The sequence below is a fragment of the Telmatherina bonti genome, assembly GCF_933228915.1.
Source record: "Telmatherina bonti genome assembly, chromosome: 18".
Taxonomy (NCBI): Eukaryota; Metazoa; Chordata; class Actinopteri; order Atheriniformes; family Telmatherinidae; genus Telmatherina; species Telmatherina bonti.
In genome coordinates this window covers 8,816,419-8,836,038 of record NC_136616.1, presented here as the reverse complement: position 1 = coordinate 8,836,038, position 19,620 = coordinate 8,816,419, and the positions used below count along the sequence as shown (strand labels likewise).

The 19,620-nt window shown below is 40.4% G+C and overlaps 1 protein-coding gene across 6 annotated transcripts in view; it reads right to left on the bottom strand.

Annotated features, from left to right (window-relative positions):
- The window catches only part of nrxn2b (neurexin 2b), a gene marked incomplete at its 5' end in the record, with an annotated part of 672,833 nt that overhangs the window by 8,894 nt on the left and 644,319 nt on the right, over positions 1 to 19,620 (bottom strand). For 5 of the 6 annotated variants that reach the window (XM_079257326.1, XM_079257328.1, XM_079257327.1 and 2 more), the window contains 2 exons: positions 4,145 to 4,223; positions 11,811 to 12,133. In XM_079257326.1, coding sequence (XP_079113452.1) covers positions 4,145 to 4,223; positions 11,811 to 12,133 — 402 coding nt within the window. Of the gene's footprint in view, positions 1 to 4,144; positions 4,224 to 11,792; positions 12,134 to 19,620 lie in introns of all 6 variants that reach the window. The other variant, XM_079257329.1, reaches the window with a different exon arrangement.

The following is a 19,620-nucleotide window of genomic DNA, read 5'->3' as shown; positions in this document are numbered from 1 at the left end:
TTGACTGATTGATAGATCAATTGGCCAGTTAGGAAAGGCCACATCAGAGCCTTGGATATGAGATTCCAGGTCTGTCTGATCTTTGCCGTTTAGAGATCATCCAGAGATGCTGTTTGAGCTTGTAGACTGCCAGACGTTCATGCTGTGCGGCCCGTGTGATAAAGCCAGGGCTGTTTACTCGTTAAGGGAGATCAATGAAGTATCTCACTGACAAATAAGTGACACCCAAACTCATTGACCCGGCTCACAGCAGGCACAGGGTCTCATCGCTCCCGGTCATCCCTCATCTATCACCCTATCTCTGACTTTCACTCCACCTAAAAAGAACATTTGCTGCTTGTGTCTATAGCATCTCGTCTGATGAATTATTGAGGCGCTCTTCAAAGCTCTGATCTTGTCAGAGTAAAACTGATATAGCGCCTATAACATCCGAGGACTGATAAGTAGCTGGGAGGTAAGCGATAGAGGAAAAAAGAGTGAGGTCATGCTGAGGTAGAAAAGAGGCAGAAAGGAAAAAATATGTAGATGACACGAGATGAAATGAGCCAGTCCTGATGTTGGAGGGACACATGTCCCCTAATTGTGTGAGGGTCTATACATGACTTTTTATGTGTGTAAAATGAGAGAATATCCTAAAGTGTGATTCCTCTGAGCTTATCATCACATGCTAACGCTCCCAGTAGTGTGTTCAGCTTCTAAAAAGGGGTCCTTGTAGGTACCTGGATCTTTTCACCCCTCCGACTAAAGCTCATTACTAACACCGGAGGAGCCTAAGCAAAGATCTAATTGGATGATGTAATTAAGGCTTGGTAATAGTCAGAGTTTAATTGGCCTTCTGGGAAAGGAAGGGATTGTTGACGGGAATATCAGCCCTGCTCACTCTCCTACTTTTGTAAGTTTCCAGTCTCTCTGCTTGGCTTGGAGTGCTCCTGAACGCGAGTGACATCTAAATGAGGGTCATTCCTTCTTCAGATCTTTCTCCTGGCACCCTGCACTTTGACCGCGTCACGTCCATTCCGGGTTCAGCATCATACGTGTGTGATGGTGTGCTCATTCCGCGTGGAGCGTTGTCATCTATCATCATCTGTACACTCCATCTGCAGGTAAACACATCTGTAAAGCAGATGGAGCTTCACCGGCAGCGTACAGGAAAGGGTTTGTATTGATCCCCATGAATTCACAGCACTCATATCTGGCACAGCTTAATAGAAAATCCTCAGCTGTGCTTAACATTTTTGTCCTTCCTGAAGGCAGTTCAATAACACCGAGCTCTCTTTCTGACGTATAATTGAAAACACTGGGAATTGGTCCTATCACACACGGACTGCAGGCCTGTGTTTGTGCTGTGATGATGGAAAGGGGGGGCAGTGGGGCATGTGTTGCAGACAATGTTGTTTCTTCTCTCCTTGTCCACAGCTTACACTGACGCTTATCCGACCTCGCTGGCTTGGCTGGCTGGAGCCGTGGCTGCATCTGGAAGGTGTGATATGGAGCATGTGCACACGCGCAGGCGTGTTTTGTTGTTTCTCAGGAGAGTTGGCTGCAGAGAGAAAACTTTGCACCTAGTGAGCGAGAGAGGCAAGCGTCTGTCTGGAGAGGTGAGCATGTCTGCCACTCAGTGTGTGTGTTTGCGTGGGCAAAAGAGCGAGTTGCATTCCCCCCCCCCCCACAGGAGATTAAGCCGGGCATAGCATCCACAGAAATACTCCCATTTCTCCTTTCGATAAGAGGGGAACTGAGGCTCTATTTCGGTCCCTGCCACCTACAGAGAAAACTGCTGGAGAATGCTGCTCTCCAGTTTCTGAACACAGTTTCAGATCAGTTTCTGCTCACACAAAACAGAGATATGTCCTGTAATCTCCTGCTATTTACAGTCCAACATAGCCCTAATCCCTGTTCCCTGCTTATAATAAGAAAGTGCTGTTCAGAAACTGACTCACTGCTGCTCTGCTCTCGTTTTTTATTTGTCCTGCTCCCGTTGTGACTGTTTGTTAATTAATTAATTACTTTATTCATTTATTTATTCCATTTCAGATGAAATCTCCTGTTACATGCTGAGTGTGAACCCAAATCATTTTTAGTTTCTGATGTGTCATTTCAAACATCGGAGGCAAATATGAATCTTGTCTTGGTGAAGAGTGAAATCCATCCCTCATATGAAATCATATTTGGCCAGTCTGACTTGTAGCCTTTATCGTTGGTAAACGGAAATAATTTACAGCTCAGCTTTTAATTGAAAATTTTCATTTTACCAGCCTAATCCCAAAAACTGTTGGGTTTAAAAGAGAGAGAATGTAATGATTTGGAAACTTCATAAACATTTTTCCCCAACAGACCACAAACAACATATCAGAATTAATATTGAGACATTTTACCTTTTCATTAAAAATATTCATTTTGAATTCAACAACATCAACACATCTTTAAAAGCAACAAATGCTGTAAAAATCTGACATTTTAAATCATTTAAGCCAAATCATTGTATATTTTAGTGTTTTAGTGTTTACTTTGCGACTGTACTGTGTGGATAGCATGTTGGGATTTCTTTGGACTTGTCACAGATGACAATTTATTTCTTTATGTTTTGATGAACGAGACCTGCTATACTGCTGATAAAGATAAGTAACCCTGAGAGTGAAACCAATTTACATGCCTGTTTTGTCTCAGCATGAAGCAAATGAACATATTTTCAGCTAGCATTAGCATCACTTAGCATAACTAAGTAAGATTCACCTGATGCAAACCTCTTTATGAGTCTGGTTCTGCTTGGAGTTTTCCTTCCTGTTAAATGGAGCTTTTCTTGTCAACTGTCATCCCAGGCAGCTCAGGATGGAGGACTGAATAAAAGATTCAATGAAATCTCTCAGTTTCTCTAGCTATGCAATTATTTTCAATGAATTAGCTTCATATCAACACAGTTATTATAATTTAGACTAGTGTGGATTATCATAATGGATTTGTTTTAATTGGATTATAATGGACTAAAATGAACTGAATTAAATTGGACTGTGCTGTAAAAGTACCTTTGAGATGACTTTGTTGTGAAATGGCATGGAGCAAATAAAGCTGAATTAAACTGGAACGATGATGGATTGAGCTCAGTGGGTTTAGTTAGAAATATTTAAGCTGCACTCCATTTGCCATGGAGATAAATGGACATACGCAAACCACAGATTATCCATAGTGTCTTACTAGATAAAACTGCAAAGAGAGAGAAAACTGTGAGCTTAACTGGAAAGATGATGGTCTGAGCAGGAATCTGACCAGTGACACAGAAGCAGAGGGAACTGACAAATGACGCATTGTCAGACAAATACATTATGTATATATTTATATATATATATATATATATATATATATATATATATATATATATATATATATATATATATATATATATATTCAGTTAGGTTAACTTTATTATTCGTTTTTATTAGGAAAAGATTAAGTTTGCTTTAATTTTACTGGCACTATCATTCCATATAATCCCACCCACGCAAGTTAAATCTGCTAACCCATTTAGCAAAAACAAGCTTTTGAACCAGGATCCGTAAGGATAATATGTGCATATTCTTATCCTTTTGCTCCCAGATGTTTCAGAGCTCCTGCTGTGGCCGTAGGAGTCGTTTTAGTCGCAGTATGAACAAGGTTCTTGGCAGATTTCAGGTTCTTGGTCAACTAAATAGATCTAGAAGGCACAGAGGGCAGGGGGTAAAACGCATGGCCTTTAACTGGCCCCTCTCATCATGGCGTCAGAGTAAAAAGAGGTTGAAGAAATATTCTAACAGTGACTCAGCCACCCGGCCTGCCAGGCTGCAGCTGTGTGCTGCAAAGAACAAGCTGCGTTTGCACATTGAAGCTGTCCTGCCTTGTTAAAGTCAGGGCAGGAGATTGGTGCAACAGCTGGGTAAATACCAGTTATTACCACTTGGCTGAGCAATTGAAGAACATCTCTGCTGCTGAGTGCCTGCTGCCATGAAAACCAATTAAAAACAAAAGGACGGAGGGTACACATCTGGCCAATCAGAGCTGCATACAGGGGTCAGTAATAGAGGATCATTTAGAAGTGCAGAATTCCAGATGAATTCATTCTGTTTCTGGATAAAAAAAAACAATGAAAACAGAACTCCCTGAGTTGACTCACCATTTCCAGGCTCACACTCCTCCAAATCTTCATCATCACTAGGACATTCTGCAGAAGCTACCAAGAGGTCATCGGCATTCTGCAGGAACAGAGAGGAGATGTTGTCAGTGGTACAGGGGGATTAACACGGCACATCTAAGAGGATTAACAGATGCTGGAAATGTTCACATCTGCACAGACACAGACTTCAACTTGAAACAAGTGGCATGAAGTCCGGAGCAGAATTAAAACGTATTACTGGTGGCAGTTTGTTGGTGCTGTGTTAAAATATGCAGGTGTGTTGATTTGTGGTTAAAGCAAGTATGAGAAGAAGGAAAACCAAAGAAAACTCTTAAATAAGACTTTTCTTTATTACCTAGTTTTGGATTCTGTTTTTTTGTTGTTCATTATAGTAAAACTACGTGTAGAACCTCAACCCTGTAAATCCCAGCCAGCATGCAGGCATGATGTTTTCAGCCTCAGTTGTCAGATTATGAGGCTAAAATGATGTAAAATGGACGTATCAATGGATAAAGCAGCATAAAGATCAACCAAAAGAAGAAAACAGGATTTATTACCAACAGATGTTTGTAGAAATAACACACAGATCAACATGACCAACCCTTTTCTCGTCTGCACATTATTCTCTCACGTCTTAGCTTTTTAGAAGAAAACTTATCAGCATCAAAACATACACAGAACAGAATGTATTTATATGTTTACACTTTTTTTTTTGCTATTAAATAGTTATTTTCATACATCTAACTTTTTCTAACATCTAACTTCACAAAACCAACTCAAACTGAGCTGATTTAAGCTATCTAATGGTGGAAAGTTTGACAGCAAGTGGCCTCAACATCATATCCAGGTGAAAATAAAAGTCTCTTCGCAACACATGATGAAAATGTCATGAATAATGGTGCGACCAACTATCACTCATTGTGGAGTTAGAGCTTCTAAATAAACACTACATATTGCAGCTGGGTTATAAACCCCTCTGGAAGAGATATAAATGTCTGGAAAACTACTGAAGGTCATTTAAAGGGTAAACTGTTGATCATAATTTCCCTCACAGATTCACACACAACGGCTGCACACAACGATGCGTTAGCGCTCAGGGGATCTGGCATGCTAGCAGAGTTTTAAAGGTTTTAAACTGAAGGCTCTGACTGGAATGTGTGGGCAGATGAGCTAGATATTAAATGATCATTATTTAATTTGAAACTTTTCTTCATATTCACTCACATGTTTCTGTATGTTGGAGCATATTTCTTGATTGTATACAGACCTCGGCCCCTAAGTGTCTCGGCCAACCAGAGTTAGACATGTGGAATGGAGAACGGAAAACCTGACCCTCAGTATGGTAGATGTCTGTTTTTTATTTCTAAGCTGTGTGATAAGCAGGGTGGTGGACATCAAGGGTGGTGTAGTGTTGGAAGTACAGGAGGTACAGCAACAGCAGGGATCTCACAGTAAAAACAGATTCAATTTGACAAGGTGGTTCCAATTTAGTGGCCAAGGTTTGTCCTCACTGCTGCATGAGTCACAGAGCTGCACGTCTAGACACCCAAACCTCCCCCCTCATCTCCTCTCTGCCTCTGGCTGTTATTCAAGATGGGGTCATCCGATAGAAAATGGAGGGCTTTTATCAGCATAATTGATTCGAGCGCCACACTGCTTTGCAGAATTTTCTCTCTGTTATTAATCCTCAGCATGGGTGCTATCATTTATTAATCAGAAAGTGTCAGTCTGAGTGCATGTCCACATCACCTGACTCTGTCAAATGGGCCTAATGATGTTGCCTTGCTACCCCAGCAATATCTCCATCCAGCAGACATATGCATTTTTATTCCATCCATGCCGTCAGTTGCCTCACTGCCTGACTCCATATAACTAGCACGTAATGAATCCTTTCAAATCTGCACCTCTCTGAATTAAGCATCCTGTGTGTCAGTAAATACACACAGCCGGCTGTGTTTGCAGCCATAAATAGGGGAAAGAAGCTTGTATAAACCAAAATACTGGCTAAATGTTAAATGGTTATTTCAGTCTCCTGAAATTATCATTGGTTTTAATTTAGTGGAACATCTGTGGCACAGATATAAAAGCTCCAAATTCACGACATGGCCTCCATGGAGCTTTTGGAGCAGCCCAAAATAGCAACACTGACTATAATTTATCAGCTAAGAAATCGTCATGAGGCCCACTAACCCAGTGTGCCGGTAAATTCTAAAGGACACCTGAAGGAGCAGCTCCAAACTCCTGGTTTGACCTGGTCAGAACTTTTGGTTTCATCAATCTTTCGGGAGAAAAGCTGCATCCATCCTGACGCACACACACCTGAGACGGTTGTCGCCTGTGATCTGAGTTGTTTAACATCCCAACAGCAAATTTGGGTCAGAGCGAGCCAAGTGATGACTCCAACTGTTTCATGGAAACCCATGTAATCAAGGGGAGAAATAAAAATATCAGGACCCCCCCTCTTTTCCTCTACATACACACATACACACACTCACACATCAAAAGGTAGATCTTTTATTCTGAGCATCAAAGCACATTATTCCAATATGATCAAAGCTGCAGTGCGCCGCGTAGCTCAGAGCTTTTGGAGAAATTGAAATTTGGGTTTCCGCTCGCTTGCTTTCCGCCACCCTGCCATCGCTGAGACCTGCTGGATGCTGGGAAATTTATTAGAGCTCTCTGGTCCCCGTAAGCTTCGCCCACTGCTGTATTTATAACATTTGCTTCAACTTATCTGCTTTAGGAGAAGAGGAAATTGAGTAGACAGCTACAGGGTGACTGCGACTAATCAAACTGATGCAGAGTGCAGATGTACAAGTGTCCGCTGTAGTTTTAGGATATTGGTGTGCAGCTGTTCATTTTCCTTCAAAGACCTCTGAGCAGGTTATCCAAATGTGGTTTTAATATTTCTTTATATGGTTTAGCTTTGCTATAGACTCTAGCAACATACACACACACACACACACACACACACACACACACACACACACACACACACAGCTATTTAATCTGTAGCTTTCAGCCACAGCAAACAGATACTGAAGCTGGATGATTGGATGTGTTACGCATCCAGAGAGTTGAAGCAGATTGTTTTCCAACACTGTTTTGACTGATGAGCTACCTGGATGAATTTCATGCTGTTCTGAGCTGCAGAAAGGTTCAAAGTGTCAGTCTAAACGAATGAAATCTTCACTTCCATAAATAGTTGTCATCCAAGTATAACAACTTACTCAATTTAGGGAATTTAACCTGAAAGAATAAGAAGGCTTTTCAGACTGAATTTGTGAGATACAGAAGCCGTCAAACACCTCTTCTGGCTTCTTTTAACGCAGAGGTTCTCAACCTGGTAGCAGCCAAACTCTTCATGCACAAGTGGCCCAGGGCCCCGAAACAAATCCAGTTTCATACAGTTTAATAAGCCAAGACCTTGTCATTTACATAACATGATACAATAAAAACCATCAGAAAGACATTTATTGTTACGTGTAGTTGACAGGCTTAACCATATGTAGTGAAATCCTGCTGCTACAAGAACAAGTTTATAAGCTCCAATCAACACAAAAACTACTAATTATTACGTTTTACTACAGTAACAGAGGAGAGACTCCAAAAACTGATATGAAAAAAATGGAAATGTAATCAATAAAATGATGCAGTGATAAGATAAATACATTGCAAACAACAAATGGTTCAACTGTGTATAAAATAAGAGGTATGGTGGTGATGCTGGTCAGATATTGTGCATATTCAGTTTCACTGATCACAGAAACTCTAGATCACCATCAACATAATAAAAGCTGCCAGCTTGACATTTCGTTCCTTCTTGTAATTATTCAGTAGGGTCATGATTAAGTTTAGGTGCTTGGATGAGCAACCATCCTCATATTTTTCAGCTGCCATCAGAGTCCTAGTTAAAGAGGACAAGAGACAATGGACTTCTCTTAGAAAACAGGCCCATGAGCATGGGGGTTTGTGTATCACTGGGTCAAAGGTTTCCAGGTTTTCTCTTCCAGGCCTTAACTGGGTTTGGTTAGGGCTCCCTTTGGGCTTTGTGCCTAATTTTGGCCCAAAACTACCGAATCTAACTGGTAGGAAGTGAAAGGTTTACTAACTTACAGTTATTGTACACAGCATTAGTTGTCTGTACACACCAAGCAAAGACAGATCAATAGTGGCATCAAATAAACCACAATCAGCAGAAAGACTTAAAGACATGGCTTTGCCACTGGATTCAGATTAAGTCTGTGAGTTTCAAGCTGAAAAGCAAACTAATTTACAGAAAAGTCCACATCAGAGCTAGAAATGTGAGCTGCCGTCAGTGTTAGCTGGTTCAGCTCAACAGCTTCACAGCTAATGTTGGTTCTGCATGATGCTGTCACGTCTCATATGATTTTATTCACCATATATTCTACATTTGCTCTGCTTGAGTGACTCTTTATGGTGCATATTGTCATCAAGCTACAGGAATATGTCTGCCTTTGAATGGTTTTTATTTGTCATTACCAGAACTTGAAATGGGACCAAACTTGCATTTAAACACAACTTTACATACTTTTGCTCTGCACTGTGTGTAAATAGTGTGTTTTAACTAGGACTTTCAGACATGGTTGTGTACATTCACATGGACACAGTGTACAGTGGACATCTTGGGTCAGTAGCCACACAATTGAGGTCATGTCCACATGTTCATGGGTATTTTGATCAATTCATATTTTTCTCTGCATTTCCAGGAAAACACACTTTTAAGAAAACAGTATGTTTTGTATAATCCAGCTGTGCTACCCATGTGTGCTCCCTTCACACAATGTGTGTCTTCAGCTTATTTTTCACATGACAATGGCAAACGGCCAACATTATGCTGGCGCCACTCTTCCAACAGGACATTTTACATGATTGTATATAAATATACAGTTTGTGGCTGACTACAGAAGAATTAAGGCATGACATGTTTTTAAGGACACTGCTAAATAAAACAAAGTAAAATTTCTTTGATTTACTGGAAGCTGCCATTTTTTGACAGCTTCATGACTGGCTTTCATAGCTTCAGGAACGAGTGTTAAGTCACTACTTTTGGATTCCTGACAATGTTTCAATTGTTTCTTTGCAACTTCATGTGGACAGATATTTTTTTCCTTATGTTATATGGTGTTTCTTTTTTTTAACTGAACTGGGTATTTATTATGGAAAGCCTCTCTTAGACTTGACTCTAATTGGCACTACTGTGTTTATTCAGACTGAGGAAAACAGAGAAAAGTTTGAGATCGTGATAAAAGGACAGAAGATGAAGCTGAATATACTCCAGACCTGCAGATCATGGTTATCAGATGGCTTGCTGACTGATCTTGGTTCTGTGGACATGAATGATGCTAACGAACACCACAGAATGAGAGAAATCTGCTGGTAATTGGAATCAGGCCTTTGTGTTTGCTGTGACAAAGGGAAAAGGCAGCTAAAAAGTTGAAGTTAAAGGTAAAGAATTGACAGCTTTTACAGGTCAGAGCTTTTAAGTGGTCTGAGCGAGTCTTTATAGCAGCAGAAATACTTTACCTGTCATAAGGTGGAACCTGCACAGACATGGAAGAGAAGCTCAAAACACTTCAAGAGATGGTACAGAATTGGCATTCACACACTGCTTAGTGTGCAGTAATTTGCAAGATTGTAAAGAATGACTATTAATGTGAGTGGAGTTTATTTTTTCCTGTTATTAAGAGAACAGATAACCCAGATCACCAGTCTCTTCCATCATCATGCATATGGGAAACATATTTTCCTCACTGCTAATAGATACTTACCCTCATTGTGACCCACTATATATATAATTATACCCTTTGCTATGCGAAGTACAAATAAATATGTCTATTGTAATGGAGCTGTAGTAGTGAATTTAATCATGAGCAGTTTTTTCTATTTGAGAGGAAGCCTCTTCATTTTCAAGCTCATATATTATCCTCCACTCCTTCAACATCTTGCATTTGCAAATAAACTTTGCTTCTCAAATTTAGTGTTGCACACATGAAAATGTCTGCTGCAGCTCAACACACTTATGTTCTCATTAGACTTCTGCTGAGGTTTTTTTTTTCATGTTTGGGTTGTTGTGAAAGGAGCCTTTTATTACTGATCAAAACCTAATGAATTTCAGATATGATTGCAGTTTTAGGATGGCTATATCCATAACATTTCATATTTGCGCATGTACAAAAGAAAAAAAAACAACCCAAAAACATTTTTTAACATAAGAAATTAAAAAGACAGAAGCAATGTGATGAAAACATGAGGGGAACAAAAGACAAACATGATGGTGTGCTGCAACAGCAAGGTGTATGAATGAAATGAAACAAAATAGTAAATAGCAAAACAAAATAGTCCTTTTTGCAGGTATATTAGCTCCCATGTTAGCACAGTTAATGTTAACACAATAGGCACCGCCATGTTCAATAAGGACTGGAAACTAAAGTGAAGTTTGAGCATCGTGTCATGCATTATGCACTCTGAAAGAAATCCTATGATGGACCGTAAAATGTAGACCAGAATATGTCAAATATCGCAGTTATGACGTGCATGAAGTGTCACATTCAATTATAAAAGTCATCTGATTGCTCCCAGTTATTAGATCTGATGACATGTAAACAGGCTCAATGCCACATCAGGAAATTTACCAAAGCTGAAACCTTGTGCACATGACACTATAGCACATAAACTATATCCTGGATGTCTCTTATGTTAGTGAATCAGTCTCTAAAGTAAAAAAGTAAAAGCATTAAAGCCATAATGATAATTAACTAGCTATGTTCTGGAGTGGACATGCAAAGAGGCAGTGATAATTTAATTAGCCTGCATCATAACCAACATGGTGTTTGATGGTGAAAACAAGAGTCTGCTCTCAATTAGAAAAATTATGTTCTTGACATAGACACTAATATAAATGTAAATCATGTAAACTGCACTTTAGCTTGTTGTTCATAAGAGATTCTAAATTTCCCTCTCATGATGTTTGCCCTTCTCCAGCCTTTGCTTATCTGCATTGGGTGTGGAATAATTTCCATCAGCCCAGCGTGCCGCATCTCTTTAAAATAAATCAAGCTGCAGTGTTGATGGTGCAAAAGAAGCAGCTACACAAAGCTGATCTCTGAGTCCCTTTAAGGCTGACGGGTCGTTTGAACATCTGAAGGTAGCTGAAGGCTAACAAAGAGGCTGACGCACAACCCAGAGCTGGAGCAGTGACTGTTTGACCTCACAGCTGACGTATGAGTTCTTGTAAAATTTGCATCCAGTCATCCGAGGAGGGCCGTCTGCCTCCTTTGTTATGCTCTTTAATCTTTCACATATTGTTTTCAGCACTTTGAGGCTTTGGAAGGAGTTTCAAAGTTCAAAACGGCGACCCATGTCTTATCCCAATGCACAGCAGCAACCTGAAGGCTCATCTATGCTGAAGACAATGTGGAACCCTCTGTCTGTCTTTATTATCCTTAATGTACATAATTTAGACTGTTTCTTGGTCTTGCAGATCAATAACCCAGCACAGCAAATGAAGCCATACCATTAGAAACTGTGGGGGCAGTACCTTTAAAACAGGCATACTTATTTAAATAAAGGAAAAATACATAAACAAAGAAACACAAACAAGGCTCAAGGCAACACGAGCCTTAACTCCATCATCATTGCTCACCTGTGTGACACTGTCCCTCATGGTGGGTGAGCGCTGTTTGCGGGTGGTGGTTGTGGCCATAGTGGTGGTCGTCTCCATGATTGTGGTGGACATATCAGCCAGTGGGGTGGTGGAGGTGGTGTCAGTTGTGAGAACTGAGGGCACATCGCCCACCAGCCGCAGGTTACCCTGGGTCTGGATGTTGGGGTCGCCCTCGGCCGCCAGTTTGAGCACCTGCAGGCCATTGTAGTAAAGGCCTGAGATCTGGCCCTGGAAGTGACGGCCCTTTTCTCCACCACCGATTTTGATAAACGCCTGGCTGTTGAAGATAGTCAGCTGGCGACCTGATATGAAAGAAGTCAGAGCGATGAAGGGGGAGGAAGTGAAGGTAAGAGATGAGAGGCCATGGAAAAAACAAAGGAGGAACAAGAGAGGAGTAAAGAATACAAATCAGCTCATGGTCTCTGGGTGAGTTTCTACACAAAACACACGGTAATACACAGGCCGAGTGTGAAACAGAGGAGACTGGGAGACTGTTCCAAACACACGGGATTTCCTGGGTAACACTTTAGGGAGATTGGACCCTGGCTTGCGGCGCTTGCTGCCATTACAGAGCTGGGCACATTTTCAAAAATGGCAACCTAAATCTGGCAGTCAAATAGATTGCAGGGGCAGTTGCGGATTGACCCTGAGACCGGTGGTTCACAGCAAAATGCATCTGATTTGCCCTGATATGGAATATATTAGAACAGTGCCGGGTCTGTGTCGTTGACCTCCAATGCACCTGAGCTGCACGATGATAAAGTACCTCTGCCAGCAGAAGAAATGTCACCTCGCTGCCTCTCAGAGGGGGAAAATGAGATCCTCATTGGATGGAAATGTTTAATTCATCAGGGGCTGTTCTCCTCCATGGTCATTACCATTCATCTGGATGGATAGATGGATGAAGGGAGGACGGGGTCAACCATTTAACCAGGGCCCAATACTAATGTGTTACCAGGACGTATAGTGAAGGGGAGGACTGTCTGACAGGTGCAGTTTTTCTCTCTGTATTTTCTTCAGCTGATGCCAGTTTAGGTTTCATATGTACTTTTTCTTCTTTGCATCCGTGTGGCCTTTGGAAAGGGGCTTCCCATCACATCATTTGGGACTTTTGCAAACTTTGACCCCTCCATTATGAGTCATGGATATGACCAAGCTTGGAGGTTAAAGGGACACTTTGGAGGGATGTGGGCTGAAAATAGGCCTTATGAGGTAATTACTCAGAGGAGAAGAATGGGAGAAGCCAAAGAGGTTTTTCTATGGATTAATCAATTCCTGCAAGGAAAGAGGGAGTGTGTCTGTTTGTGAAAGGAATATGCCCCTAATGTGTGCATTTGAGAGTGAAATATCGACTCTCTTGAGAGTGAAATATCGACGCTATGAACCTCTAAAATTACAGGCCATGTGGCCTGAAGGGATTGCAGAGTACTGAATGTGCATGCATATTTAATTTACTTGGCTATTATATATGTAATTGTTTTCAACTCAAACAAGTGAATCCTCTGAGTAACTTTTAAATATTTCAGTCATATAATATTGCAAGCTTGCGAGGACAGCCTTGGACTCATCAGGCCCTGTCCCATTTGTTTTTAATAAAGAGAGATTATAGGGTACTTCATCACTGTGATTATGATTTACTCTCCTGTATGAGTGGCTCATTCTGACATCCTTGCAACTCAGGTGGGGGTGACTATGAGACAAATAATGCCTATTAATGTGTTTGTGTGAGGGGTGTCAAATCACATGTTCAGTAGAGGTTCTAGAGAGATAAATTTACTCCAGTGAGATGGCCCATTAGCTACGTGGTCCTATTATCACATCATTAGGCCCGTTGAGAGACCCACAGGGGCACCGACTTATGTCCCCTAACTTTCTATTGATGATACTTAATGTCTGGCATATGCACTGATGACACGATAGCTTAGTCTCTATTTTCTCATCACTTAGCATGTTTGCCATCGGACGGGTGGTACAATTAGGATAGATGGACTGCCAAATTGTCGGCATCAGTCAGGAAAACACAGGAGAAATAACATGCTTGTGTGGATACAGAGGTTAAGTTTAAATATCATATATGAGAACACAGCCACTCAGAAAGTCACAGAAACAGTCAACTTCATGCCCACCCCTCCCTCACTACATATCCTGCGTAGAAATCCATCCACAAGTCAGCTCAGAGGGTCTCCTGTTTAACTTGTTTCTGTTATGGCCACCATGTTGTGCAGTGATCATACAAATTTGAGCGACTGGTACGTTTTTCAGCAGCTCTTCAGCGATTGGCTCCTGGAGGCTGGGTTCCTACAAAGAGTTGAATGCTGCTTTTGGTTGTAGCCAATAAACAAGCTGGATTTTCTTCTTCTTTTTCTCAATCAGTGGTTGTTTCAGGAACATCATCTCAAGTGAGTAGTTGTTGTAACTGTGTGATGTAGTCAAGGTGGTTCGGTCTGCTGAGTAAACTGCAGTTTGAAAGCAAATTAAACCAAATAAGGCTGAAAGGATTTCTGGATTATCCATCCTAATCAAACCAAGTCCCCAGATCTGTCCTGGTGTAAATGCTGTTTTAGGGTGCATTCACATCAGGGTACAGACTCGGTCCGATTGGCGACTTGGCTCAGTTGTAGGGGGGTGTATCTATTAGGGTTGTGATGATATGCTTTTGTCCTGATTTAATTCAATTCCAATTCTTTGTGTGCCGATTTGATTTAATATGCGATTCCTATGATCCTTTGATATTGCTGATTTTTGTCGACTACAAACAAACAAAAAAAAAAGTGCAAAACTTCTTTTGCTTGTAATTTTTCTTAATTTCAATTAGTAAAAAACATCACAGTAGCCAGACCATCATTCTGCTGCTATAATGCCCAGAAGACAAGTAAAATGAAAAATAAATTAAAAAAAAAATTACAAAAAAATTCACAATGGTTTATTTTCATTCATTTGAAAAAAATTGGATTTTTTTTTTTTCTTAAACAAAAAATTGATTTTAAAACTCTGGAGTAATAAATCTCAATATTAAATTTTTCAGTTCGATTTCCCCCCCATTATCCATGCAAACCGAGATCCTGTTCTCATTGCACTTTGGTCCAACAAGCCAAACCATTAGAATAAAATATCCCCATTCCTACCAAAGGTGGCGCTGCACAAGTATATAGCAAAAGAGAGGAAAAGACCCCTATGAAGAAGAAAACTCCACTTGTGAGTTAAACAAGGAGAAAAAAACATTTTACCCAAATGAAACGGACTTTCTGAGCCAACGGACCCGGATTTGAATAAAAAAGATGATGTGAATGTGTTCTTAGTAGCCGTCTTCATCTGGAGTTTGTAGGGGTGGTTGGCCATTTTCCTTGTGTTCCCTGTTCTCATGTGAAACTATGGAGGCTCCTGTAGTTTCTTTTCTTTTCTTTAAGTTATCTGGTCTCTTTCAGGTATTTTGGTTTGTTATTTTGGCCTTTGGCACCCAGAAGCCAGTTAACGTATATATATATATATATATATATATATATATATATATATATATATATATATATATATATATATATATATATATATATATATATATTCTTTTTTTTACAAAAGCTCTTTAACTGTTTATATCTCTATGATTTCTTCTTTCATTTTTGTCATTTTTGTGTTGTGCCTTGGCCACCTCTACACAGGGCACATCTGAATCTATTGAAAGCATGAGAAGTTGAGGACACACATAATTATCTTCATTCTTAGCCTGTATAGCAGACAGCTGAACGTCCCCACAGATCATCACTCTGCCCTGTGTGTGAGCAGCAAGTCAGCCCATGATCGGTTCAGTTTACTCTGCAGGTGTTAAGTGTCTTGATGTCAGAGTTGCAGTGACACAATCACAAGTAAGCAATATTGACAAGCGCCTCGTGGATATGTTGCAGCGTAGCTCAGAAATTCCGAGTGCAGGGATCTGCATATCATCATGTATTTCAAAAAGTGTCCAAACATTCGCTCAGTGACCTATTTAACGTTATGCGGCTTTTAAAAACATGGATTAAGATAAGCCTTGAGCACATGCTGTGGAAGCCACTTACATTTTCATGCAACCTCAAGGTGAGACAGAGAAAAGAAGAAAGGTGCCCTCTGGACAAGATGATGGGAAATCAGTGTTTGTTTCTGCATCCGTCTGCTCAGGATGAGCATCCTAATGGGGGCTGATGAAGTTATTGTTTCAGGGTCTTCCAGGTCAAATCAAAAGTGACATGAAGTTTTAGAGCCAATTTCAGTGGCAGGCATGAGTATGGTGGGGTGGAGGGAAAAGAAGCCTCTGCATGACAAGCAATCACAGTGCCTAATATGACAGAGCTGGATGTGGCAGTGCTGCAGAGAAGAGGCATTTATGCATGTTTATAATGACTTATGAAATATGTCAGTGATGGTTGGCCTTTTCAAGCAGTGTCTTTGTAGCCAACATTTATTTACATGTGCATGTGTGTGTGTGTGTGTGTGTGTGTGTGTGGGCGATGGCCAGCAGTGCACTGAGGTTTGCACATTGATGAGGGTCTATTGGAGCAGTTGAGTGGGATTGGGTGGTTGCTGCTTCTCTCCCCAGAGCTTTTAAGGTGACAGGCGTTTAATGGGCAGCGGCTATTGGATGGGACTCGATGGGCAGTGGCGGGTACGGGTTGGGTGGGGGTTGATGCCGCTGTATGGCTGACAGTCTGCCTCTCATTATAGCAGGCGTTGGGAGTCATACACAAAGCTTTAATTAACTGCAGTGCGGAGACCAGGCCAGGATTCTGCAACGAGCCTCTGCAGATACTGAGCTCAGACCAAAGACTGACATATCTGCACTGTTTGCCAAGCTACATGTTCAATTTGTCTAGTAAATAGCCACAAGGACGCTGCAAGAGACCGCTAAGGAGGTACTATGACAAAACAAGAACTTTTAGAGCAGGTTTAACTTGTATCACACGTGACTTAACTATCACTGATTCACTTATTAATAGGTAATTTAGTATAAATGGGTTTTCTTGAAAGTTTTCTCTTGAATCTAACCTTGTTCAGCGCTACCCTGCGTTTCTTTTATCTATAAAGTGCAAGATACTTCAGTCTGACCTTAATACTGTCCCAGCTGTTGAGACTGAACTTCAGATTCTGAAAAATAATTCAGACGGTAATCTGACAGCAGATTCAGAGTAAATTCAGAGGTTTGCATGGAAACACATTAAGCAGACAAAAGCTGCCTAAAACAAGTTGAAGTTGTACTGAATTGCAGAATTGGACTTTTTCCACAGTTTTTATCCATTTTCTCTTCAGGACTTGTTGGGCTGGTCTGAAAATATCTGAGCTGCATAACTCAGTGAAGCCCAAAGAGGTGTGGTTTAATTCCTTCACAGACAGTGCAGCCATAAACAGGCCTGCTGGTGTAACTAGCCAGCCGAAGCTAGTATGTGACAGCTTGCTGTCTGTTTTGCCTTCAGCATGGAAACAGTCTTACATGGATGCCCGAATTAGGAGAATTTTTTGCTAAAAAGCAGGATTATAAAATAAAAAAGTGATCAACTGTGTAAGAAGCTGGAGTTTGGCACTAAACCAGCTCAGTGGAAGGTAATGATTTTGTAGTGTGGTTGTAATAGAACGCCAGGCACCTGTACTTACAGTACTACCCACGGTGGATTATATATGTAGGTAAACAGAGAGGCCAGAGTGCATCTGCACTGTTAAAAATCTCTCATATGATCTAATTTAATTTTTTTTTTTGTATTTTTTAAATACAGGGGAAAAACACAATGAGAGTTTAGAAACACTGTATTTGCATATCAAATGTAAACTAACATGAAGAAATTGTAACAAGCAAATAAATTTCTCATTTATTTTAAAAGGAAATATAATTTTATTTTACATAAAGCAGTTATAATACACTTTTAAATTTATCACAAAACTTTACTTTTAGAAAAAGTTAAACTATTATGTTTAAATTTCATAATGTTAATAATCTAATGTGACAGTCAGTTCATTTAAGCCATCATATAGAAACGCACACAAAGGGTCAGAGAGGTGACCCTGAACCAGGAGGTGTCTGAAAAATCTGAAAAAGGAGGAGAACCTGCAAATCGCCACCTGCTGCCATGAGCATCGGAAAGCCAGGCAGTACACTGTCAAAATCCAGATGACTAAACTCATAACTGGGTTAAAAAAACCATGTTATAAAAAAAATGTTTCACAGGTCATTTACTGATTTATTACCTTAGATACTGACTGAATTAAGAATAATCCATGTAATGGCATAATAAAACCAATTATTATATTTTTAATCCTTGATTTTTAGACAAATTATTTGTATTTTTGCATCCTTTGCCACCATGTTTCTTGGTAATTTTAACTGTTATTAGATATTAAACAGTAAAAAGCTAGAAGATGAAATAATAAAAGTTATTATGGAATTTTAAGAGTAGATTTTCTTTTTCATTTGTTTTTGTTTTGGCTGCATTTTCTACTGCCCCAGCTGCCTAAATACTGATGTTTTTTTTTCTTACTCCGATAACCAGAAGACTGAATAACAACAGCAACCAGTGGATGCTGCAGAAACAGAGTAAAAGAAGAGGAGAACCAGCAACTGTCTGATGGTTTTACTGGAAACGGGATGGATTTACATGGTACACCGACACACTGCTGCAGCAGCTGGGTTCAGTGTCTCGCCCATGTTTTTAGCATCTGCATTCACAACAAACGATGTAAGTTGTATTATTAACAATGCCAGTAATGTGTCGGTTGTACTGTAAAGAAATATTTATTACATTAGAGTGTACTTGGAATTTCAGATCTAAGCAGTTTGCACGGGTTAAAATAAGTTTTACCTGCTTTGTTACTGCTGTTTATATGAGATGGTTTGAGAGATGTCGATCTTCAGTCCCACTTTGTATTTGAGAGCAGAGAAAGCTCCTTGCTTTCTCATTTTGTGACCTAGTTTCATTCACCTTCTAAATGTTTTAGTCATTAAGTTTTTGAATTATGTGACAATCTGAGAACAAATATGTCTTACTACTGCACTCATGATATAAGGAGTCAGCCAGTCTGAGCCCTGTAAGAGGGGGTGGCGAGACATACTGGAGGAGAGCCTTGCCAGTACGATAAAACACTGAGATCTGCTCTGACTTTTGATTTCCTTTCCAAGCATGTCACAGTACACTGCTAGAAAGGAGGATATTTCTACATTTTTAATGCACAGTGCAATGCACACCCCCCACCCCGACCCTCTCCCCTGTGTAACTGGCAGGCAATCAATTTGATTGGAGACATGAACTCTCTGCTGCTGTACATCCTATACTGGCCTGTCATTTCCCACATCTTTCCTGTCTCCAAAAACGGTATCTGGAACTGCTGGAATAGTGATGGAAACCAGTTAAAAGGATATCATCACTATTAAAAAGCTATTAAAAGTTATTTCATTTTTTTCTTCAATGGTAATAGTGCACCACCTCCGTTACCTATTAAGCCTGATGGCACACATCCAACCTGCTCTTTCTGTGCCGAGAAAAAGGGACATCACGGTTGTCAGAAGTCATTGGCAGAATGTCAGCTTTAGGACAGAAAGTCAAGGACCTCTGGAAGATGGAGGGTGATTAAAAAGAGTGACTAAACAACATAGAAGGTTTTGAGAAAGACACTGGAGAAACAGATGGTGAGGTAGTGAAACAGGATATCAGATCGAGTCACATCACCTTTCCCACCTTTTCATTCTCGAGTGCCGCCAGCTAATCATGCACTTTGTGGTAATAGCAGGGTTTTTCTATTATACACTTTCCCCGTTTGCTTAGTACCGGACCAC